Source organism: Theobroma cacao, chromosome 8 (genome assembly GCF_053813885.1).
Source record: "Theobroma cacao isolate CCN51 chromosome 8, ASM5381388v1, whole genome shotgun sequence".
NCBI lineage: Eukaryota > Viridiplantae > Streptophyta > Magnoliopsida > Malvales > Malvaceae > Theobroma > Theobroma cacao.
The window spans coordinates 24,980,659-25,005,394 of record NC_142646.1 but is presented as its reverse complement, the minus strand read 5'-3'; the positions used below and the strand labels follow the sequence as shown (position 1 = coordinate 25,005,394).

At 36.8% G+C, this 24,736-nt stretch overlaps 4 protein-coding genes across 8 annotated transcripts; 2 read left to right on the top strand and 2 right to left on the bottom strand.

Annotated features, from left to right (window-relative positions):
• Positions 1–2,357: 2,357 nt before the first annotated feature.
• RBL14 (RHOMBOID-like protein 14) lies at positions 2,358–5,064 on the bottom strand. Its single transcript, XM_007019674.3, has 2 exons — positions 4,695–5,064; positions 2,358–3,317 (listed from the first exon to the last, which is right to left on the bottom strand). Exons 1-2 carry the CDS (start codon positions 4,914–4,916, stop codon positions 2,541–2,543), a joined length of 999 nt encoding a protein of 332 aa, XP_007019736.1. The 5' UTR covers positions 4,917–5,064; the 3' UTR covers positions 2,358–2,540.
• A 12-nt stretch (positions 5,065–5,076) lies between these two features.
• On the top strand, positions 5,077–11,436 carry LOC18592783 (Class I peptide chain release factor). 5 transcript variants are annotated; one of them, XR_016027927.1, is made up of 8 exons: positions 5,077–5,612; positions 5,737–5,812; positions 5,980–6,110; positions 6,248–6,318; positions 6,740–6,821; positions 7,583–7,645; positions 8,327–8,607; positions 8,844–8,998. XR_016027927.1 is itself a non-coding variant. In XM_018126026.2 (7 exons), the coding sequence occupies exons 1-6, from the start codon at positions 5,226–5,228 to the stop codon at positions 7,601–7,603; spliced, it is 768 nt and encodes a 255-aa protein (XP_017981515.2). In that variant the 5' UTR covers positions 5,077–5,225; the 3' UTR covers positions 7,604–7,645; positions 10,830–11,436. The 5 variants fall into 5 exon arrangements, 4 of the variants coding, with proteins under 4 accessions (XP_017981515.2, XP_017981514.2, XP_007019735.3 ...); XM_018126026.2 differs by lacking the exons at positions 8,327–8,607; positions 8,844–8,998 and adding an exon at positions 10,830–11,436; XM_018126025.2 differs by having other exon boundaries at positions 8,351–8,863.
• Positions 11,437–11,662: 226 nt separating this feature from the next.
• Positions 11,663–13,174, top strand: LOC18592782 (ENTH/ANTH/VHS superfamily protein). Its single transcript, XM_018126023.2, has one exon. It carries the CDS (start codon positions 11,743–11,745, stop codon positions 12,868–12,870), a length of 1,128 nt encoding a protein of 375 aa, XP_017981512.2. The 5' UTR covers positions 11,663–11,742; the 3' UTR covers positions 12,871–13,174.
• Positions 13,175–14,836: 1,662 nt separating this feature from the next.
• On the bottom strand, positions 14,837–23,877 carry LOC18592781 (ATP-dependent Clp protease). The gene is made up of 15 exons (XM_007019669.3): positions 22,654–23,877; positions 22,466–22,527; positions 22,240–22,337; positions 22,073–22,152; positions 21,560–21,610; positions 20,573–20,647; positions 20,364–20,441; positions 19,351–19,407; positions 17,289–17,359; positions 17,096–17,195; positions 16,798–16,902; positions 15,928–15,990; positions 15,692–15,814; positions 15,410–15,568; positions 14,837–15,116 (listed from the first exon to the last, which is right to left on the bottom strand). The coding sequence occupies exons 1-15, from the start codon at positions 23,488–23,490 to the stop codon at positions 15,042–15,044; spliced, it is 2,034 nt and encodes a 677-aa protein (XP_007019731.3). The 5' UTR covers positions 23,491–23,877; the 3' UTR covers positions 14,837–15,041.
• Between the last annotated feature and the right edge of the window lie 859 nt (positions 23,878–24,736).

Sequence of the window (24,736 nt, the reverse complement as noted above, 5' to 3'; positions counted from 1 at the left end):
TCGACAAAAGTTGTAGGTTTTCAGCTACCGATACATTTTGGTTATATGTGAGCCCACGTGTCGCTGTAAAAGTAATTTTATGCTTTGGTTATTTGCTTTATAGTATATATGAATATAATTAACTTTTACGCTATAAGAATTATTTACCGATAGCTTTATAAAAAATTATTTTACAAGAAAATAGTTTATTTTATTGAATATTTTTATTATATTCAAATAGTCAAATTTTCACTTCAAATGAACATTTTAGACACTTAATTTGTTTTTAAATTACTAAATATATATTTTTTGCTTACCTACTACATTTTTAGCAAGTTTTGAGATTTTTGACGAAAAATGACAAAAATGCCCCTGTGAGCTAGAAAACAATATGTTATGTTCTGATTTGGAAATGACTCGTAATCCTTTGAATTACGATATTTGATAACTATTGCTCACCGGGGAAGTGCAAAAGTTGATACGAGAGCCTTAAGATGTTTCGATCGACATTCGGGGTGAAGAATGTCTGTCGAGGCTTCACGACGGTTGTCACGGGCTTGATGAGAGTTCTGGGTCATGACACTTCTGCTCCCTTAAAGGCTTTCTTTGACTATAAAATATATATATATATATATAATAAATAAGAAAAATAATAATAATGATAATATGCTCAATAATTACCAACTCAAAAAAAATATGAAAAAAAAAGAAGAGAAAATAATATATATATATATATATAAGCATTGTCTTTCTTATTAGTATGTGCATCTGTTTATGCATAAAACTTCTTATAAGAATTTTTATGTAGGGGGTAAAATGTAAATGCTCAATTCTGGTTAACTATTATTTTTAAAGTACTGTTTACAGGAAAATTACATCAAGATGTTCCAAGGGTAGAAGAGCCTAGGGACATTCCCACTTGGGGTGTTCCAAACGTGGAAGTGCCTAGGGGCATTCCAAGCATAGAAGTGTCTAGGGGTGTTCCAAGCGCAGAAACGCCCAAGGGCGTTCTAAGTATAAAAGCGTCCAAGAGTGTTCCAAGTGTGGAAGCACCCAAAAGCGTTCCAAGTGCATAAGCGTCCAAGGGTGTTCTAAGCGTAGAAGTGCCTAAAGAGCGTTACAAGCACAGAAACACCCAGGAACAAGCATGAAACAACTATTTGTTCGAGAAAGTGAAAATAACTCAGAACAAGTGGCAGGGTTCATGAGTTACCTTCAAATTTGAGATGTTCTAGAGAGTTTAGCTCGGTGGCTTAGATATGGAGATAGTTAAGAAGACTTCCTCTTAACATTTTCTTGAGGTACATGTGCTTTACCCCTTCTTATTTCCTTACTCCTTAAAAATACACGTGACGCACTATCAAATGCCACTACTCCATTTACCAAAAACTTACACCCACTATCCAACTACATGATCATTCTTTTAATATCTTGTAAACCGTTCGTTAACTATTCTTCTATAACAATCACGTTCTCCCATGATTGAATGTGCTCTCCTTACAACTCCTAAGAAAGTGTTCTTGTTCAGTATAAATATGAAAGCCTTGAAGGTTGGAAGAAGACAAAAGGAGAGATCATTAGACACCCAACAAAGATTACTCTAAAAGCTCTCTCTCTAGATTCCTTCAGGCATTCTTTCTCTTTAGCCTTTCCCAATCGCCATTATATGCCGCCTCTTCCACCTTTTCTCATCTCTCATCACTTGCCACCAAAGCACTTACGGTTCAAGGATTGCTCCAGTCTTCCTCTCTACTGCCTCTAGCACATCCCGATTCGCTCATTGCAACACATCCTCTCTTCCTAACCAAAAAAACCCTCTAAAAAAAAACCTCAACATCTCTCTATTTGCTTTTTAAATTTAGAGGGTGTTTTGGACTTTTCATGAAAATTTAAAAATTTTAATATTGTAATTTGTAAAAAACAAAACTAACAAAATTTCATTTTATTTTTATTGTCTAAAACCAAATCAACTGAACTAATTCAATTTTTGATTAATTCAATCATTTTTTTAAATTTGATCAGTTCGATCCTCTCTTTAAGTTTGATAAATTCGATCGATTTTTTAAAAAAATCCGTTCTATTTGATCCTTAACCGATCAATTGTTCATCCCCAATACTTTATCGTCATTTCTGGCTAATATAGAAGGGAAAAACTTAAGTACATTTGAGAAAAGTTACGTCATTTTATCAAATCTCATTCCATAGAAAGTAATTTATTTTTTTTTCAATCGTATATTTTCAAATCATAAATTAATAGTATATCATGGTGGTTGAGGTTCATCAGGTACACACTCTGGCTTTTTCTTCTTTTTCGTCTCAGTCAATTCAAATACATTAGAAACAGAAGCATACCGTAGTTGGAAAATGAGAATCATTGCTTTCCGAATATTTCTAAACATTTCTTCATCAAAAAAGAATCCTAATTGAAGTATAATTCGTTCATAATCCTGGCCGATTGAACATCAATATGTACGGAGAGGAACAAATCAAATACAATCCTAACATTTTTTGCAATGGTAATCCGCTCTTCTGTTTCTATACATCAAGTTAATATTGGACCATCAACCAAATCTTTCAACTCTTCTACGCCGTAAATCTTCCAGAGTAAGGTCACGAGAACCACGAGACGCTTGACCTGATGACCCAGTGTTGCTGGTTCGAGTCGTTCCACACATCTCACAAGTTCTTAACCAACCGGAATTATCATATGTACATGCTTGGCATCTCCATATGCCAGACACATTTCCTGTCTGTCTCCCACCAACAGTTCCCCTGCCAGAGATTCTCCCTCTCCTTAACCGAAACATGTCACTTATAAACCTTAGAGGCCACCTTAACACACCACAGACCCCTCTGATTATTGCAGTCAATGGGTCTGAACCAGAATATGATCGCTTCATTTTCAAATAGAGAAGCCCAGCAAGAATACCACCCAGGTGGCCAAGAAATGATACACCAGGGACAAACATCTGAATAAGAATCAATTCTGCCCACGCCCCATAACGTGCCGGTACAATCAGTCCATACACATTAGTGTAGTTTTCTGACTGAGAATTGAGGACAACTTTCAAGGCAAAGAGGACACCAGAAAATCCAACAGCATATTGGGCGTAATAGGGTCTCTCATAATCAAGGAACAGGAGGAGGGATTTGGCTAGTAACAAAGTGATACCTTGTGACATACCAACAAGTGCAATGACCATAGATGCAAATTCAGAGCTCCCCATAGAAGTTTCCAATTGGATACCCTTCCATAAGAGTGACATCATGTTGAAAACTAGGTGAGATTCACCGACATGATAGAATGGTGACAGGAAGAAGCGTTTCATGTCTTTGTACTGCACAATCATATATAAAAAAAAAAATTAGTTACTAAAAAATTACTTCAGATTAATATGGAATATTTGAGAGCCTAAGATAGCTAAGATACCTGATACGGTAAAACTAGGAATCTGGAGAATAATATAAGTTATCTTGTGAGGCCACAAAAATGAGGCATTGCCTTTGAAAAATTGGCAAAACCCAAGGAAAAAACGAGGGATAGTTCAGAAGTAGATTCAATACATGCATTATCAGAAGGAAAGTACTGTTTTACAGAGCAAACTTAAGGATGACAGCATAACCCAAAACCAAAAAAATTACTGAAAAATGCTTCGTACAGCACTTGCATAAAGTAAACATCCTCATGTTAATTCATAATATATGAATTAAGGATCCTTTCCACAATTATACACACACACACACACTTAAGCAAGGGCAATTAAAGATCCTTTCCATGATCATGAGAGTTGTTCATGGGCTTAAAGAGGAGATTAGGAGGGAAGTAGAATTATTTGCACCAAGTCTTTTTAGAAAATGCTTTTCCTAAATGCTTCAATTGTTAAAAAAAGAAAGACTTCTTTTCAGGTTAGGATCTTAGAATGATAAAAACTAGTAGACTAAGGAATCTTCATCTGTTACTACTAATGATCATAGTGATTTTTCATTGAGTGCTTTTATAGTGATGGTAAAAGTCACATAAGATCATAGCAACGAGCTTTACTTTTAGGGAAGGACTTTGGGGAAAACATTGGTGGGGTCGTTTAAATAATGGACTCTTTGAATATCCTAAGAGTTAAGACAATCTTGGAGAGTGCCATGGTAGCCACCGTGATCATTGAGTATAGAGAATTTTAAGCTCTTGCTTTAATTTCTTCCCAATTTCCTATATTTTTCCTTGTGTTTCTTCAGATTCTTCCTCTTTTTCTTTGATCACTCTCTATTTGCTCACTTCCTTTCATTCTTTCCCTCCCTTTCCAAGTCGTCCCCATCATTATTGATTTTTCCTTAGCTGATATGAAATTATGCACACTAAAGACTAGTTGAGTGATTTTAGCGTTATGGGATTAATCCTGTATTAAACCCTATCTTAGATGAGTCCTGATTATCTCGACCTAGATGAATTATCATAATCAACTTGTTCAATTCATGGAATACTCAAGCTTCCAATTCAATCGAACCCAATACGGCAAAAACAAAACCACCTCTCTATTACATCCCAGCATCTGAAATTAACCTAAAGAACCCAAAACTAATTCCATTGCTTAACCAAATCTTTAATATGCTATGGTGATTTAGAAAAAAACCAACACTATAGTAGTAATAGAGAGAGTGATAGAATTAGTAGCAAGACTGAAGCCGATCAGAAAATTATGGGAAAGAACATAGAGGATTACCTTGAGAATGAGATGAGGATTGAACCAAACCTCATCGATAGTAGGAAGGAGAGCATCGAGCAAAGAAGGCCTGAGGTAGACGAGTGTGTTGGCAGCGAGAAGGCCCGCCGTAACAGGGGGCTTCCACGGCAGTCGGTAGTATTCGTTGACGGCGTGAAGACCAAGCAGCGGTAGCATTCCCCAAGAAACCCCCCTTCCTCTTCCCCATCTTCCACTATCCATACTGTTTCTTTCTTAGAGTTGTATTCCAATTCCAAAATGCAATTGCGACTTCACTGGTAAGGAAAAGAAACGCATACAACTTATCACGCAAGGAAGGAACTAAGGAAGAAGAAGCTTCAGCGATTATGATTGCCCTTTCCAGACTCTTCCTTGCGCTTAGGTAGCCTCCATCCATTTATTTAACTCTTTTTTTATTATTATTTTTTTAAAGTGAGCTCAGATGTTCAAAACGCTGCGTTTTGCTCTTCGAATTTCAAACATTTTTTTTTCCTGATTTCACCCCAAAAACAATTGGCTTGCTCGTGAAAAATGGCAACGGCGGCAATGGGTGGCGGATTTGTGAATGTGATGAAATCTGTACATCATATGCTGACAAGTAATGGCGTTGGCGTGTTGGGTAAGGCGGTATGCGCATCCTCATCACGCTATTTCCATTTCTATTCCGTGTCCCTACAAAGCAGAGGAAGGGGAGGAGGAGGAGGATTACAATTATTCTGCTGCAGCAGAGGCGGCAGCGGCGGCTGCGGCGACTATAGTGATGGAAATACTAACGGTTACTTAAAATTGAGGGATGAAGAGCTGATGAAACAATGCGAGATGAACACCTTCAAATCGTCGGGACCAGGAGGACAGCACCGTAACAAGCGAGAGTCCGCCGTTCGTCTCAAGCACCTTCCCACCGGTATCGTTGCTCAGGTGTGCTCAAGTTTTTTTTTTTTCTGCTTTTTGATTTTCTTATAAGAAAAGAATAATAAATTTACATATAGAGTACTATCTATGTAAATTGTGATACCATTATTAGCCAATCGACGTGAAATAGGCCGTGGAGGACCGATCCCAGCACATGAATCGTGCATCTGCTTTAGCACGCCTCCGCACTCTTATTGCTCTCAAAGGTATTTTTTTTTTTTTTACATGGATGCAAACCTTTGCCCTCACTTTGCTTCTTCAATTCAAATTGCTTATTGATTGGTATTTCGCAACACCTCAACTGAACTTGCCTTCCATTTGCCCTTTTGTCTTTTTGATACTATGGTATATTTGTTTTTGCTAATTGAGGCAGTCAGGAATCCAGTCCATCTCCACACATATTCTCCTCCTCTGGAGCTTCTTGAGATTCTTCCTCCCAAGTCAACAATTAGGGGATCAGATTCTCGTCCTCAAATTGGACCCAACAATCCTAAATTTGTTCTGGTATGCTTCTATTTGCGTGTGTGTTCTTTCTTCTTCCTTCTTCCCACTTTTTCATTTTCTTCTTTTCTTTGTACCCAGCTTAATTCATTCTAGTATTACATAGTGGTGAATTATAGTATCCTTTTCCTCGTCTACAGGGAATGCAGGCTTTGCTGGATCTAATCTTTGCAGTTGAAGGTTCTGTATCGGACGCAGCAAAGGTTCTGGGGTGCGTCACATTAGGCTCCATTTTTACTTATAATAGAACAAGCGTCTGTTACTTCCATTAACATACTTCTGTTGGCAATCTATTTGATTCTTCTATTCTGCCTATGGTCTCTACTGGTAATACAGGGAGGAGTCAAAATCTATCTTCTGTTTTTGACAGTATACTGGCCATCCCTTAATGACTATAATGAACTTCCAGCTCTAGTATAAGGGGAAAAGTTGTAGGAAACATCTAGAAAGAAAGAAAGAAACTTTTCATCCTCATACACTTGTATCATGAGAGAGTTTCTGTTGATTGTGAGTTCTTAGAATTGCAAAATTCATGTTCCTGCAAATTGTTGCTTACTGCTCTTCAAATGAGTTGCTTGATGTGTCCATTAGCATACAGACCACCTTAAAGTTGTCCCTGTCTAATTTTGCAGAATGAGTACAGGGGCACTGTCACGGTTAATACTATCAGATGATTCTCTTCGGATGGCAGTAAATGAGCTGAGGGCTTCCAAGGTAGAACACTTAACCATTATAAGAGCTATGGTTTTAGTTTGTGTCCTTGTTTACTTTTATCAGGGAAATAACTTGTAGAACTAAAAGAAATGGGGCATTTTCATTTAACCATGCAGTATGCTAGTATTCTGTCCATTATACTTGGTCATCCTTTTTGCTTGGTTCCCAACCTTTCTCAATCCTATTTCTATTGAAAGATTATCTTGTCTCACAGTGCATCTTACTACATTCCAATTTTGAACCTTACCTTTTGATTGTCTATTAGGAATAAAGCTTGCATACTTCTGAACGTTGAGTTGTGCATTTGCCTGACATATCATTACATGTCTGCTCCTAATTGAAACTTCATAACTTGGAAGGATTGAAATTTGGCTAACTTTATTTTGTCTTTGATTGAGAACAAGCTACAATGATTGTATGGGATTGGCTAACTAGATTCTTTATATTGGGATTATATGCTTACAATTAAATAGTTGTTCTTGATTTTTTTCGCCCTTACCTTCAGAAATCTTCTTTTTCATGCCTTGTTGTGCTGGCTTCACCAAGTAGTAGAGCTTGATGGCTTAATGGTTCGTTTATTTTAATATTGTCCGATGGTAAAAATTTCTTGATCTGGTTACAGTACCATTTTTGTTGGCTTCGTTGTTAGAGCATCATTAAAAGAATTTCTTTATGTCATTGAATTTCATTCTTCCGAACATCTTGATTTTATAGTAATAAACTGTAACAGAATGAATTATAATTTTATTGATTCTCCTTAGGGTATGAAGCCGCTGAAGTAGCACTGTCAACCATGGATGCTAATTATTGCACTACATAATCAGGTATAACAATTTCTTTTTATTTATTATAAATAAATGATGCAAAAGACAGAAGATGTTTGCTACCTAATATCCACATTTAACTTTTAGGTCATAGTCCAAAATTGAAAATAATATTTCTTTCAGAGGTAATTTTTTTTTAAAATGTTCTTTTGGTTACATTTATTGAGTTGCATTCTTTAGCATACAAATTGAAAATTCTTGAATTAAGATTATCGTGACATCTGGTGGTTTTAGTTTTGATTGTGGCTGTGTAGTGCTTTCACAGTTGTGTGCATCTCTGACTTCATACTCTAGTTGCAGGTAGCACAGTTGTGGGCATCAAGAATGTAATAGTGCTAAAAGCATGTATCATGATCACGGCCTTTTTTGAATCTCGCATTCATACTATATAATGAAACAAATGATAGCCATAATCACGATAAATATTCCTTTATGATATTAACAGCAATTAATAATAAAATAAATGTAATCCTTTTTTTTATTTGGATGATTGAAATCTTTATTCATCATCCAAAAGAAACAGGAGTGTCCTGCTACAAGAGAAACAATAGGCGAAAGGCATACAAGTAAAGACTAACCCACTACCCAACTGTACTCATTCCCCAGCTTCTTCATAAAGTAGCATACAATGCATTAGAAGTAATATTTTGTAAGAGCTAAGTCGAATTCTGATGTCTTCAGCTATGCAATTGAAAAGCGTTTCAGGGCTCTGAGGCCTAGATGTGTGCTTCTTGGTATTTTGATCCTCCAAAAATAAGCAGTCCAAGCTAAGCGTAGCAAGATAGAAGGGAAAGATTTCCCTCCCAAAGCAGCAACAATCCAGTCTTAGTCAGCATTCCAATCCATTGGCGCTCTTGTTTTGTTCTGTTGCTAGTGGTGGTGTTTTATGCTGGTTGTTTGTTGATTTCTTTATGGCTTGGGCTTGTCAAGGTGCTCTTCCCTCTCCGGTGCTGGTTTGGAAAGTAAGTTCAACACCAATGGATTTAAAGGGATTAGAGTTCCTTGTTTTTGTTTGGAACACCCTTGTCTTGATGCTGCTATTCTTGTTCTTGTTTCTTTTAATCTATTAGCCTTAGGAGTAGTCTTAGGCTGATTGCTTTCTGTTTCATACAGTCAGTTTTTTGCTTTTAGGCAGCTTTGAGTTTTTTAGCTCTTGGTGGCTGATTGTTGCGGGTCTTCTGCTAATCCATGTGAGCAGATGTGCCCTTGAATTGTGCAGCTTCTTTTGTCAAGCTGGCCTTCTTGCCAGTGGGAGTCTTTGGCAACTTCAGCTCGAGACTAACAATGGCATACCGGTGTACAACTAATAAAACCCACTTTTCTAAAAAAAAAAAAAAAGCATTTCAATCTCCAGAGCTTTCTGAATGCCTGAAACTTGCGAAATTCTAGACCATACAACTTCCGAATATTTGCATGTAAAGAACCATTGATCCCTGCTTTCCTCAGCCTTGAAAAGATAACTAGTAGTCTGGATGAAATCCCCCTTGCTTTAGTTTGTCCAATATTGCCAACCATGCAATAAAAGAAAACTTTGGCACGTGTAATGGATACCAGATGAGCTTATACCGTGGAACCTTATCTTTGTTTATCCCTTAGGCATTGCCAAGTTCTGATGTTGTAAACTTCCTAGAACTCTGGGCTAAACAGAGCACCTCATCTTACTTATCCCCATTAGGCTCTATGGTACCACAAAGACCAACTTGAATCTGCAGTAATTCAGGACATGTCGCAGGAAGCCAAAACCAAAGATTATTTCTAATGATACCAGCAAACCTTGGTTGGCTATGATCTTTTTCCAAAACCTACTCAGCAAGGGTCCATGTGGATGTCAATTATAATGCCTCAGGAAATCAAGTTTGTTTTCCATTGCCTATCAAATGCTAAATCAAAGGCTTAGCATGATCTCTCCGCTTAAGTAACTTTTGCCAGTTCTACCCAGGTAAGCTTGGAGGTTTAACCTGCCAAAACCTCAATTATTACAGCAGATAAGACTGCAGGCAGCCAGGCCATCCAAACCGATCCAGATTGGCTGAATAGAGACCAAAAATGCTTGGGAATGCAAGCAGTATTCCAAACCTTCAGACAATGAAATCCCAATTAACCTTAGCACCTCCAGCATTATCCTCTCCCCTTTCCATAAAAAGGCTGAGCAAAGCTGATTTACTCTCTTAATAACTTTACCTAGAAGGATGAAAACTGAGCACCAAAAATTCTGCATACTAAACGAGACTGACAATATGAGCTGTACCCTACCCGCATAGGAAAGTCATCTGGAGGTCCAGCAATTATATCAAGCGGTAATCTTCTGAATGAGAGCTCATAATCTTTATCAAATAATCTGCCTGAGATGAGGGGAAATCCTAGTTATCTGACTAGTAAGGAGCCTAACTGAAACCCGGTAGCTTGCTGAATCTGTTGCATTGTATCAGGATGCACATTGGCTGTGATCAGTTCAAATTTGGTGCTGTTAAGTTGCAAACCTACATAGAGTAAAACAATTGCATGATATTGGAAACCCACATCACAAAAGTTGTGGTGCCAACCATGATGTTAAATGTGAAAATATAAACCAAAATACCAAGTTTGTTAAATTTTATTTTAGCTTTTGTTTACAACACTTTTAGAACAGCTTTACTCTGAATAGTACTTCTGACAGAAACTCCAACAATGCCAAGCATGCTCTTCATCAAGTATTGTGTCAAAGTACATGGAGAATACTAGTGGTATATTGGCCTCCAAAGTGGCATTTGGTAATTTTATTGCCAGCAATAGGAATTTTGACCCCAGAAATTGTCCAAGTTGAAGTAAGGAATATCTGCCACAACGATTCTCTCACATCAAGAAATTGCTAGCTGTCCTATCACTTAGTCTTCTGGAAGATTTACATGACATCCGATGCATGTTAGTTATTGATGTGTTCTATTTCATCTTCTGCTTGGTTGCTTTAATTATTTGAAGAAGAAAATAAAGCTCCATTGGAGTCAGCTTTAACACACAGTAAGCAGATTGCCAGGTGAAGATGAGGCATCAATTCTCATCATTATACTATATCATGCATTTCTTTTTTCTCTTGAAAACTATGGAGATATGACCAACTACTATACTTGTTCATGGAAGAAACATGTTTGCTAATTGCTGGAGCCAAATAATGACCAAACTTTCCACTTTTTCTGTGGCACTGCAGGTCATAAAGAAACGATGGAGAGAAAGTTGCATGATTATGATGATTGATGGAGGGCGGGGCCTGGGGCTGGAGAAAAAGGCGACTTTCCAAAGTCAAAATTGTTTATATACTCTTGATGCTGCGAATGGCTGGAGAGTTTGATGCAGAAGAATCCTATTCCCGAAGAATGAGGTTCTTTCCGCCCGCCCACCGCAAAACTCCTTTTGTGCCTCGTTGACTCTTTGGAGTGGTAGTTTATTCATTTATATCCAGACCAAAAAAAGTTGAAGGGAGAGAGAGAGCCTTGTAAGGCACTCTTTCTTATTCCTAACAATCAATTCATAGTTGAAAAGGGGGAATGTTGAATATTGATCAACACTATCTCTCAAATGAGAAAAGAAGAGAATCCGAGGCTTTTACTGGTGTGGCCAATGGCCAACATCTCTCTCTCTCTCTCTCCCTCTCTCTCAATATTTTCCAAGAGCTTATGGTTTATCTTGGGGGACGGGTGCTGCTATTAGTACGTGTATATATGCTGCACAATGTAAAATCTTAGTAAATTCTTTTTCAAGAGGGGCCTCTTTTGAGGGATCCTAGAATCTATCCACTGATACATTAACCCTAACAATCCTAGTTGCTATTCATTTTTTCCACGTTGACTTGATGTGAACTTAAGTGATGAGGCCAGGGCAAGTTATTCAGATTAAAATCATCACAGGGGAAAGCAGACTGTTCCATTATTGTTTTCTATACTTTGTTTTGTTCGGTTCATGCCAGTTTGACATTGGAGTATTTAAAATCTAGCTAGAATCGATTCCTCATGGCTGCTTATTTTTCAAATGCCTCTGCTTTTTCCTTTCCATCTATATAAATCTGCCTCCTCTCAAGCCTTTATCTACAGCCTTGGCCTTCATAGTAATCAAAAGACAAAAGAATGGTGGTGGACATACAGGGCAAGCTTCGCCTAGCTCTTGGCTCAGTTAAGGACCATGCATCAATTGGTAAGGCCATGATTAATTACAACCATGATGGCAAAGGGTTTTCCGACATAGAGATTGCAGTGCTGCGTGCCACTGGCCATGATAACGGCCCCATAGAGGACAAATACATGCATGAGATCCTCTTCCTTGTCTCAAACTCCCCAGGATCCATCCCTTTTCTTGCTGAAAGGATTTCACGCCGCCTCTGCAAGACCAGAGACCGCCTGGTCGCCCTCAAAACTCTTTCGCTCATTCATCGCCTCTTCCGCGGCGGCAACCGCTGCTTCGAGCAGGAGCTACGTAGGGCACATGTTTCCGGCCACCTCCAAATGAGCTCCCACTGCTTTCGCAAGAACTCATCAGATCCTTCTTCGTTTTCATTCCTCCATAGCTATGCAGCTTATCTCGAAGAACGAGTGGGATGGGCCATTAACCAAGCAGGAAAACTAGAACCCGTCATGTTCAATGGCCTGGAGTTTCGATGTTATGAGCAGAAGTCTGTTGATATGGTGTTTCGAAAGTTGCCCAAATGTCAAGCGTTCATAGATAGAGTCTTGGATTGTTCACCTCGTGATATTTTGCCTGCAGACAACTTGGCTCAGGCAGCCATGAGCCATACCTTGAAAGAGAGCTTCCAAGTTTACATTATGTTTTGTGAAGGCATTGAAAATCTTGTCAACATGTTTTTTGATTTGACAATGGCAGCACGAAGTTTGGCATGCGACATACTCAAGAGGGCTTCTCGCCAAAGCAAAGAGCTTCATGATCTGTATGAGAGTTGCAAACGAATTATTGAAAACAAGAATCTGGAGTATCCCAGTGTGCAGATCATCACCATGGATCATGTTTTGGCATTGGAGCGTTGCTCCAGCTTCATGTCAACAAGTTCATCATCATCAATAATGTGTAGGACTGGGGCCTCAACACCGATTGGTAAAGAAAGCGAAAAGGAAGAAAATGGTGATATTAGTTGGTCGTCATCAACTCCATTTTCATGCACTCTGGAAACCAAAATAAGCAAGGTTTGGGTTGTTTTTGAAGAAGATTATGGTGACTCGCAGGTGGCCATGGATGCTGTATGATGGTGATCCTCATCCTTCTGCTCCGTTTAAGGTGAGGGAAGGTTGTCAATAGTAGAGAGATAAATCAAACTATCAACCCGTGTAGCTTTGTCAACGCCATTATAACTTAGTGGACAAAGGAGTCCAATTTTGCAGGAATGAATCCGAACCAACCAACAATTTCACCTGTTGTATGTAGGCTCGACTACCCTTTTCATCATTCTCCGTCGCATCTTCTTTTGAAATTCGAATGTGTACCCAGCTGTCTATGATGATGGCTGTTCCTCCAGAAAATGATAAATCTAACTAAACAGTGAAGGTGCAAGGGACTCCATTTGAGAGTATATATGAGGAAGTAAAAGTTAGAGAGAGAATTCAAACCCTTAAATTTTAACCTTGCTAAGGAGAGATGTCATAACCATTCAACCTAACCTATCTTGTTAAACCAATTATAATTCTTTCAAAGATTTAAAGTTATCCAAAATTCTCAAAATTTTATCATAATTCAACTCTTAGATTTTACAATAAACATTTCATCTCAAAACAATTAATTTAGTAAATTTGATTAGTTTTATCCTTAAGTTATCTTTACTTGTAACATTAATGAAATCATGTGGGTATCAAGCGATGCCTATAATATTTGAGATAGATGATTTACTCAGAATCTTCATTTTCAAATCCAAACAATCTAACATAGAAATCACTTCTTACAAAAAAAAAGTTGAAATCACTACTTCTAACTGGAGGAGACTTGCCTGTCACCTACATTTGCATTTTGCTTGTTTCTTTGTTTTCAAAAGATGTTAAAGGGTATTTTAAGGTGATAGTTTACTGTCTCTTATTTAGCAATTAGATAATACAAATCTTGTTGGGTAATATTTTATGATTTTGGGGTGATACCCTTTAATTTAGTGATGAGATAGCTTGGCTTGTTCGTGATCCCTGACAGCTTGATCTACAAGAAAATCGACCATCATATGTTCCTTGTTGGCTTTTTGAGTTACATAAACAATATCATAATTCGCAAAGCAAAACTTGTGACTTTGCTATTCTCCTGGATAGTGATGGATTCTAAAAGAATGCATTTAATGAGATCCATTCCCGCCACCAACCAACCAGGTTGTATGATAAAAAAAGCATAATATTGTTTGAGTCTGAGAGTTGTCTTAAGCCAAATGGACAACATACTTTCTCAAATGATGACTACTTGGACTCATAATCAGTTATTTCCTGTTCAACCAACCTGAACAAGTATAGGGGGATCCGCATTTTCTTCATTCTCGAGTTCACCAACCTACGTGTTTTTTTTTGAAAACAAAATCCCGAATTGTTATCATAATTTTCTTTATATTCATAGTTTACAATTTTGGAAAAAAAGTAAGACTTTCCTTATGGTGATTAATAATAAACAAAAAAAGGTCATTCATAATAATTCATGAAAGACTTTCCTTGTGGTGATGTGAGCAGGTCCTAACTACACCAAGGGTGCTTCCTTGTGGGAATTTCTCTTGCTAGTCTCTGGTTCCATTCCTTTGGAGGAAGCAAGTCAACAGAGTGGGTAAATATCTATACATGCGCCCCATAAAAAGTCTATTCCATTCCATTTTGTTACATCTTCCATGTGACCTTCATTAAAATTTAACAAGGCAAATGCCCTCCCATATCCTAACATTATTCTTAAACCATTTTAATGTACACATTCATAAACCCTAATAATATGTACCCGAATATCATTGATATCTCACACTATTGCTCCACCTTAAGTTCATACACATGATAAGACCCTAACACCATTGATTAAACATTCATATCAAGCAAAATGTTACAATAAATTACTATGAAATTTGCATAATTTCATTGACTAATACCTCTTCCTCCAATGGGACAAAATTTTAAACAAGATCCTGCTTTTTGTGTTATTGTTACATTTTTTTTTTAAATTAGAGAAAGGGGGATTTGAATCCTACTTTCTAAATAGAGGATCATACACCAAACAACGAGCCAAATGCTCAAGTGCGTATTACTGCTACATTTTCATTTTCCCTCTCCTTTTCTTTTATCTTTTTCCATTCAACTATGGAACCAAAAGCTATGTTGTTACAAGATAAATGCAGCTATGAATGATTATTATCTTTACAAATGACAGAAATTTAGCAAAGCACAGCACAGCAATAGCTGTGGTGGCAAAAATATTACAAGCTCATGGCTCTTGATGAAACCTCTGATTCACCCTCCTGCAGCTCCCTTTCTACTGATGCAAGGTTTTCCTAGAAACAAGTACAAGCACAGTTCTGAGAATTACCAAAAAATGTCTTAATGATGCCAAAATTGATTCCATAAGTGACTTGACACCAAAGTAACTACAGTAAATTATGTTGGAACTTTCAATATGAAATTATTTTTTCCCTTGGGCAATGATGCTTTTTCCTACATTAGATACACTACCATAAGAGCATCTTAGAAGCCAATTGTATCAATGAATAGGCGTTGATATATGATCAAAGAGAGGTAGATAATATGCACGAAGTCTAATGCATATTTATTATATGCAAAAACATACCGCAGAATCTTTCAACTTGGCTTCGGCAAAGTAATTCTCCAAAGCACCATCTCCACAAAGAATCTTCCCTCCGCATCCGGGGATATTTGTTGAACCCACTGACTCCTCATCAACCACAACAGCATCTAATCTATTGTTTCCAGTCTTTGCATCTGGAATCTGAAACACGCACGTGTCAGAATGCTTTAGACCGTGAAGCTTTTAGTTTCATAACAATACATCTATGCCGGAATCATATGCTTGATCCCAATTCATTCAAAACTTAGTATGACCCTCCGATACCTCATACATGGCTTCAGTAAGAATGCCTTCCAGTATAGCTCTTAAACCCCTGGCACCAGTATTCTTAGCCATTGCCTTTTTTGCAATTAGTCTCAATGCTTTAGATGTAAAATGTAGCTTCACCTGAAATTAGAGAAGCAATTATGTAATGGTCAGAGATGTAATTCAAATTAACATAATATTTATCATGTAGAGGGCGAGAACAGAGAGAACATGAACAGGCAGAGGCAACTTACGTTGTTCATGCTAAATAACTTCTTGTACTGCTTTCCAAGAGCATTTTTTGGTTCTGTGAGCACCTGTATCACAAATTTTTCTCAACAACTAGTAAACATAAAAGGAAAATATTGATTAATTCATGGTTGTTAACAGGTTTACTCTAAAGCCCAGTTTGATCAACTGATGCAGAATGCAAAGAAGCAAAGACTCAAGCATAAAGACAGCCTTTTTAATGCCTTTAACTTGAATAATTTGCAACAATTAACTCTCAACCCAACTCAACAAAGGCATAATCCAAACTAATTGAGTTCCACTACAGGATTCCATTTTCTACAATCCCTTTAGTTAAGGGCTATATCCTCCAAAGATGTAAAGCACTGTGAAATCCTTTTCATGACTTTTACCCAATAATTTTGGTCTACCTCTTACCTGTTCTCATTCTTTCTACTTGGAGAAAAACATTTTTTCATACCAGTAATCCTAGGCCGACAGTGCACATGATCTAACCATCTATATCGTACGTCCCTTATTTTATCAAGTAATAGCAACTCTACTTTCTTACAAATAACTGATCACTTCCTGACATATTTTTGTCCAAACCTGACATTTAATTTTACACAAACTGACTGTTTCCCATACCATTTACAAACGATCAGAGCTATCATCAGCCTTGAACTTCCTTATCATGAACAGTTGTTACACTGCATGTTAGCATTTTCATCATCTTTCCATAAACAGTCGGGAAAGAACAGAACAATAATATAAAGCTTAGAGATAGCACAATGTTCCCTACCATATACCTAAAAGGATTAAACTAAGTAACAGGAAAAACATGCACACACATGCACACGCATGTACATCAAAGAAAAAAAGTGATGAAATATTACCTGCATAAGTTGATCTTCAGTTAAAGCCGACAAACTAACTAATATTGGAAAGCGTCCTATAAACTCTGGTATGAGGCCATATGCAATAAGATCTGAACTCTCAACCTGAAATGAAAACATAACTAACAGGTTCATCTCAGGGAAAACTTTAGCACTGGCTATCCTTATCAGTTTTCAGGGATATCGGGGAGAGCATATTACATATTTATATAGGTTGTACTATCATTAGAGAGAAAAAAGTAGGCAATAAAATTTATATTTCTTTTTTTTAGTAACTTCTTATGGTCTTTATTCTCACCGTTTCAAGCAAAGACGATGTCACAGCAGCATTTGTTAGCCCAGTGGCCCTCATATTAGCTCGAACAGGTGCTCCAAAACCAATTGAAGAATCTTGCCGTCTGGTTAACAACACAATATGTTTAAACTCCTTCAAAATGAACAAATACCATTTGACAGGGAATTCTTATGGTAAAATATTTTTAAGGCTTTACCTCTCTGAAATTGTTTTATCAAGATCAACAAATGCTCCACCACAAATGAAAAGGATGTCTTTTGTATCTATCTGCAGATTATTTACATCCATTTAATAGTATTAGCAAAAATTAACTATTCCGAAAATAATGGTTCTACCTAAAATGAAATTACATATTCCTAAGTTCAAACTAAAATCTTTTCCACAACGAAAATACCAAATCAAACATATAATGACAAACTTTAAAGTCAAAAGAGTAGAAAAATAAACTGTAGTTGTATTGCATGTATTTCATAGACCTTTAATTTCTTAATTTTTTTGATCAACACATACTACATGAATAAATCTTCAAAAACAGGGAGGAAAAGAGAAATTTAAACAAAAACCTAAAGTTGACAACTGAAGAGCAGAGCAGTGCCAACAAAAACTGTATAGGATGTAGTTACCATCATTTTTTATTTTTGTTTCTTATAAACTACTAATGAAACTGTAGAAGTTTTCATTCAACATCCAAAGAAACATAATAGTCAAATTGTATACCTAAATTTTTCTTATGAAAAAGTGAACAGGTATAATTTTTCTCTATAGTTATATGGAATTCTCTTTTCCCTTTTAGAAGCAATTGTTTGGTCTATTTGGAGTTGGGAAGAAAAGCATCTTGGATTTTAATAGGTGGGAGTACAATACTACAAAGTATTCTGTTTGAAGTTTTGGGTCAAATTTATCAAAACTCTTTTTGGTTAAAAAAAATCCATTTTTTCTATTAGAATTCTATTGCTAAGAATTACATGGTGATTAGGTGCACTGCGAGTATTCTTCATAGAGAAAAAATTCTTAGTGCTAAAAAATTTTAGCACGTGCACACACAATTCTATAAATATAAAGAGGGTTTCAATTATCAGGAATTATGAGAGATGTGCTTTCAGGGGGACTGTAAAGATTTATGAGGGCTGAAGAGAACACTGAGTTATATGGAATAGGACTTATCAGATAGGGTTTCACTGGGGAGCATGAAAATAGGGATAATTCAAGGCACAGGTTTCAATGTTTTAAGCTCTTGTAAATTCTCTACTATTACAAATTTACAACGATTTTCTGTCATCCTTGACATAAAGAAAACAGTGTTGAACAACATTTAATACTCATCTCATTTGTGCATAGTCAATTATTATATGCATGCGTAATCTATATTTTATTGATCTTGATATCGTATGCACTTCCACTCAAAATCCCAACAAGCGGTATCAAAGCTAATGGTTTGATTGGGGATTGCTGGTGCAGGTTGTATCCTTGAGATTGGAGATACACAAGAGGAAATTCATTGCAACAAGATTTAAATTGTAGGTAGATCAATTCTCAATTGACCTCTTGGTGCTTCAATAATTTTAGATTCTGGATTTAGATAAATATTTTCAGAATCTCAACATAATAGCACACCCAATGCCTCAAAGATCTCCTCACTACTCTAAAAACATCTCTTTAAAAAGGAAAAGAGAATGTTATTTACTGATGTCATATAAATAAATTAAACAGATAAGGTTATTGATGTTGGATGTTCTAAAACTTGAACAAATGTCTTACCATTTACAAATATTTGTTTATAACATATCGTTTGGGCTTGTAGAGGACGTAATGCAGAGCTCTTACCATTTACAAAGTCTCAATTCCTTGCAAGCTAGTTAAAGAATTTTCCAACAATAGCCAGGACAAAATTATCTACACTATCAATCTAGTTTGCTTGTGCACTAAGGGAAAGAAAATGCTTAATAGTGCTATATAAATTTTGAAGTATGTACGTTTCCTTTGGGAATTGACTAATTCTTGAAAGAATTTTACGTGATATATCTTTGGCAGGGCTTAAAGTTGAATGCACTAACAAGCAACAATCCTAAATGCATATAAAAAATAAAACCCTTAAAGAATTTTGGGCCATTATATGTTGAAACAGTCTTTCCAATATATCAGAAAAAATATTATACATTTGCTGAAGTGAAAAGCATACAGTAGGTTGTAGATATACAACACAGAAATATTAATCATATGGATACATTCATGAATGAGATGATAAATAAAAAGAATACCTGTATATTATCGCCCCGAGGATGCTTCCTTGCTCCCTTCTCAGGAACATTTACAATCTGGTCAAAGAAACATTTATCAACTGTGAGGCAGCTAGTAAGGATGCAGCTGAAAACCTCAAAATAGGTTGGAATAAGAAAAGGCAAAATCAAGTAGAGAGAGAGAGAGAGAGAGGCAAACCAACAAATATTCGACATTTTTGTAGATCATATCATGTTACATATCCCAATTGTGACTTTCAACTATACACGTTTCATTCATAAAGGTTCCCAAGTTGAACTAGATTTTTATGCAAAATCAATGCATATATCATATGCTACACTACGTAATTTTAACTCTCAGCCAAAGTGCTGGACAATAAAAGAAAAAGAAAAGAATAAAATGAAATTTGATGTTATTTTCCCATTTCCTTTCTATTATAGAAACAAAAAGGAATTTCAATATCATTATTTGGGTGTAAAGAATACTAGTTTATATGGTAAGAATTCAATATGAATTTAGGTTTTTGGATTTGATAAGTGATAGTTCCTGACAGTCTACTGAAAATAAAGTTTGTATGCAATAGTTGATTTTATTATCCTCTTTGAGATCCACTTATTCTGGCTTCATCTCAACCTATTGCTTCTTCAGATTAAACCTCTACTAAACACGTATTGCCCCCAGTCCCATGAAAGCAAACCATTATTCTTCAGCTAATAGACTAGCTTAAAAGGTTATTTTTATCCTGCTGTTTTTTTTAGGAAAAAATAAAATGGCTACTCTCTCTCTCTACATATAGCTCAGAAGTTAGAAGAATAACCAGTATCACCAGTTGTTCACTCAAACCCTAGATAATTCTTAAACTAGCTACGTAGTAATTAAGGGGAAAAGCTCAGAAACTATGCAACCACTTTGAGCGCTTTTGGAAGGGCATTTTGCAGATATTGATAATTAAAAAGGTTCCTAAAGTGAGCCAGAAAAAGGATTTTCCTGCACAAGCATTATCAAATTAAAAAAGCACAACCAATGAACTCACAGTTCCTTCCAACATTTTCAATAATGCTTGCTGAACACCCTCCCCTGAAACATCCCTGCTAATGTTTAAGCTCTCCGCCTGCAAAAGTACTTCAACATTTTAAGAATATTTTAGGTCCAAAATTAATCCTGGATTAAACTGTAAAATCAATAATATCAGTTGCTCTATCAAAAAAGAAAGAATGAAAGAGAGCTAAATTATTGCAGAACCTTCTTAGTTATCTTGTCAACTTCATCAATGTAAACCATTCCTTGTTGAGCCGCTTCTACATTGAACTCAGCTACCTAGATGTACATTGAAAAGCAAAAATACGTGAATACTGATATATGGAACCATAACCTAGAGTGTGCACTCTCTGCTTCTAAATACTTTCTTTAATTCTAACATGTTTGACTTTACTCAAAGACATACAACAATTAGGGAAGTTCTGATGTAGAACAACTAGGGGGAAGAGATAAAAAATAGAAATTTAGAGGGAAAATCAGAAAGAGACATGTAATTAGGGAGGAATTGAGGGAATTGGGTGAGAAACGGAAGAGCTGGGGGACAAAATTAGAAAGAACAAATAGAGGGAGAAATATCAATAATCAATATATCAAAAATCTAAAATAGCCTATATATATGAGAAAATTTCAAACAAACCCGTAAAACATAAAATTAAGTCCTAGATAACTTAATCTTTCAATTAGCATATTTCGATCCTCCAGCAAGTTCTTTATTTGTTTCATTTCTTTACAACACTCTAGCACATGCTTGAGAGCATGTAACAATCCTGACCAGATATCATGGTAGGATCATGATCAATATATTATAGAGAAACCCACACATTTATCATCAAGTACATTCAAAGTACTTTCACAATATCAAATCAAGCTTATTCTGCACCTAAAAGCATGATACTAGGAAGGTTTAAATGATGTAAACAAAGCCCATCAGTAATAATATAACAGTTTACACCAACAATGGAAATGAGAGCTAGAAGACATCCTTAGAAATGAGGTATTAGAGCTAGAATTCAGAGTGTATGGGTTACAAATTGAGGTATTGAAGTCTCATTGGTCGGGAGCAGATGCCTGGAACCAGAAGTTTGTCTTCCCTCTCCCTCATCGTACTAAGGCAATTTGATTCCTAAGAAATGAGATGATAATGAGAATCTACCTATTAACTCCAATGAGGCAAAGAATTGAAGTAAATACCGAAAGTAGTTTGTACAATATCGATTCGACATCCTCACCAACATAACCAGCCTGCAGAAAGGAACAATTTGCCTATTAATGGGACAGCCAAAAATAAGAAGAAATATTTTGCTAAGAGAAGTGGGGCTATGGTCAATCATAAAGGCAAAAAAGTATAATAGTAAAAGTACATTCTAGGACATCAGATGAGTTGATCACAAGGCATCAAATCGAAGTAGTACCTGACTTTCCATACTTAATAAGATGTTATTATGGCTAGGAAGATATCAAACAATTCAAATCATCAGGTAAACTACTTCAACAAGCTCAAGCTTGAATGTTAAAAGTTGCTACTAAGATAATTTGTACATGGTAATCTATAAACATATTCGAGTCTTGAGAAGGAGAGGGTGGTGTTTAAAGAACGAGAGAGAACTACCTTCCCTTACATAGCTCAACCCAATGCGCTTTCACATGTACCAGAAATATGTATTTTACAAGATTTTCATAGATTAATGTGGACTATGGACTTGCCTGTGTCAAAGTTGTTGCATCAGCAATGACAAAAGGAACATTGACAAAGCGAGCCAGAGTTTTTGCTAATAAAGTCTTTCCTGTTGTAGGATATGTACATGTATAAGAAAGGGAATCCAGCAATGTAATTTCATGCATTCAACTAGTTAATAATGAAGACTGTATACCAGAGCCAGTTGGTCCGACCAAGAGCACATTGCTTTTCTCTAACTCCACCTTGTCGTCATCATCAATTGATTCTGAACTTCCTGCTTCTGCTCCTGACCTAGCATTCAAATCCATGACCTCAGTTCTCTCTACGTCTATGTTGTATATCAGTTTACTCAATGGAATACAATTAACCTAAGATAACCAAAATCAGATGAAAAATTCAGAATGAATATGGAAACTAACCCTTTCTGCAATGAGGCATGGTATATTCTTTTATAGTGGTTGTAAACGGCAACAGACAGCACCTGCAACAATGATTTATCACAATCAGAGGGTTTCTTTTTTTTTTTTACTCCTATAATTTGTAATGTTGAGATATACTATTAGTCGAGTAAGTACTACTAATTATTATTCTATTATAATTAACACACCTTCTTTGCCCTGCGCTGGCCTATAACGAACTGGTCAAGGCCCTTGCAAATCTCCTTGGGCGTAGGCAAATCCTTTCCCAAATTGGCCCCGCCCAACCACGCACCACTACCATGGTCTTCCTTGGGCCCGGTAGCCCGTATGACATTAACTCCGGGTGCAAAGGGCGGGCCAGGAGGAGTATGCACAGCGATGCCATTCCCGGGAGGGGGAGGCGTTGGAGGAGGTGGAGTTGGCGGCCAGTTCTCGGATCTGAGATTGTCCCAAAAGGATAACCTAAGCCTGTTCCGTGGAGAAGCAGAAGAAGTTTTCGGATTGGACTTATGGTTTTGGTGGCGGCCAATCTCCATGAAGGTTCCCTGGAGAGGGGATATCCGAAAGTGGTAGGGGGTTTTGCAAGTGGGGCAGAAGTTGAGGGGCGTGGAGGTAGAAGTCGGGGTGGATTTGCTGCCGCTGGAATTACTGCTAGTGTCATCAGATTGATCATCACCATGAGCGCCGGCATGAGGAAAATTCAAATTGAAAGAATTGTGGCGATTGGAGAAGACAAGATCCATGGGGTTAAGGGAGGAGCAGCGAGGGCAATTGGTCTCCGCTTTCATCTTTCGCCTAGCAGTGGAGGTAGTAGTAGTGGAATTGGTAGTGGTTTGGGAGTTGTTACTGTCATCGTTGCGGTTGTCGCCTCCCCCTTTGTCCCCCTTGTACCGCTCTTGAATTCCTATTCCTATGAGGGAACGATGGCATCCCAAGCACTCCATGGAATTCAAATGCGTCCAGATCTTGTGCCTCAGGGAGAGTAAGGGCAGCTGCCTCCATCTCCACATCCCAGTCCCAGACATTTGAAATGATAATGAAATGAAAACAAAAACAAATTTATTTTATTTATTTAGAATTTTTTTGACATAATACTAGAGAATTAAATCAATGGGTAAGCATTTGTTTCTTCTGAGGAAGTTGATTTACAATTATATATAAAGGGAGAAGACGAGGAGAGAATTACGGAATGGCGGGACGAGGAGGAAGAGCTGAAATTGGGAATCGACATGCACCATTACTTACCCAAATACACTATAAATCTAGAATCAAAAACATGATGATAGCCTTAACAGGAGGAGCTTGCGAGCGAGAGAGAGTGTTTAAAGGAGAGTTCATGGAAGCAAAGCCGGTTAGTTGTTTGTTTTCCTAATTTTGTTACCCACTGCTAATATTTGATCAAATCAAAAATAAATATAGATCATGGATACCTTTGACCGCCACGCCTAGACGGCCTACTTCACTTGGTCACCTACGTATCAGGCAACTACAGACCGTTAATCAGCTATTAAGCTTGTCACACAGACATTGCTATCTGCATGATCTGATCATGTGTGACAACTATCTATTTCCTACAGCTAGCTTATCCTTTTTTCTATAACTTTTTTTTGCTTCATTGCAAACTTTATTCTCGATTTGATTCATCCTCCATGGGCAAAATAACTTACCATCATCTTCAATTGCATGCTTACCAACACCTTGCCTCCAACCATAGTATGTATTTGATTAAGAATTCTATACCATGCTTTCCTTGCAAGTCTTTATTTCAACCAATAAAGTAAAAAGGGTCCCTTCCTTGATTCCTTTACTAATTATAATGTTTTAGGCAGTCTTGAAGTCTCTCAAGCCTAAACCTTTAACCTTCTCTTTTACCTCTTCATCTTCCCCACTTGCTTTATTTCTCAAGCTTTTTATACCCTTTTTAGTTTGAATACAAAAGATTAACTTCATGTACTTACTTTGAATCAAATAATTGATTAACTCTATATATTTGTTTTAAATCAAATGATAGACTAACTCCATTTATACACTTGGATTAATTGCTTTAGGATAAATTGCATTTCTATTCTAAGCCTACAAATGATAAACATTCTGTGTTACAACTTTTTAACTACTGAAGGTCATTTCTAATCAAATTATCTCTTAGGTTGAAATGCTACGGTCAAGTCATGTTATTATTTCCATTAAGGTGGCATCAAGCCTTTTAAATCAACTAGTAAAGACCTCTCAATTACTAGCAACTTTTGACTAGCTGAAATTTCAACTTCATTC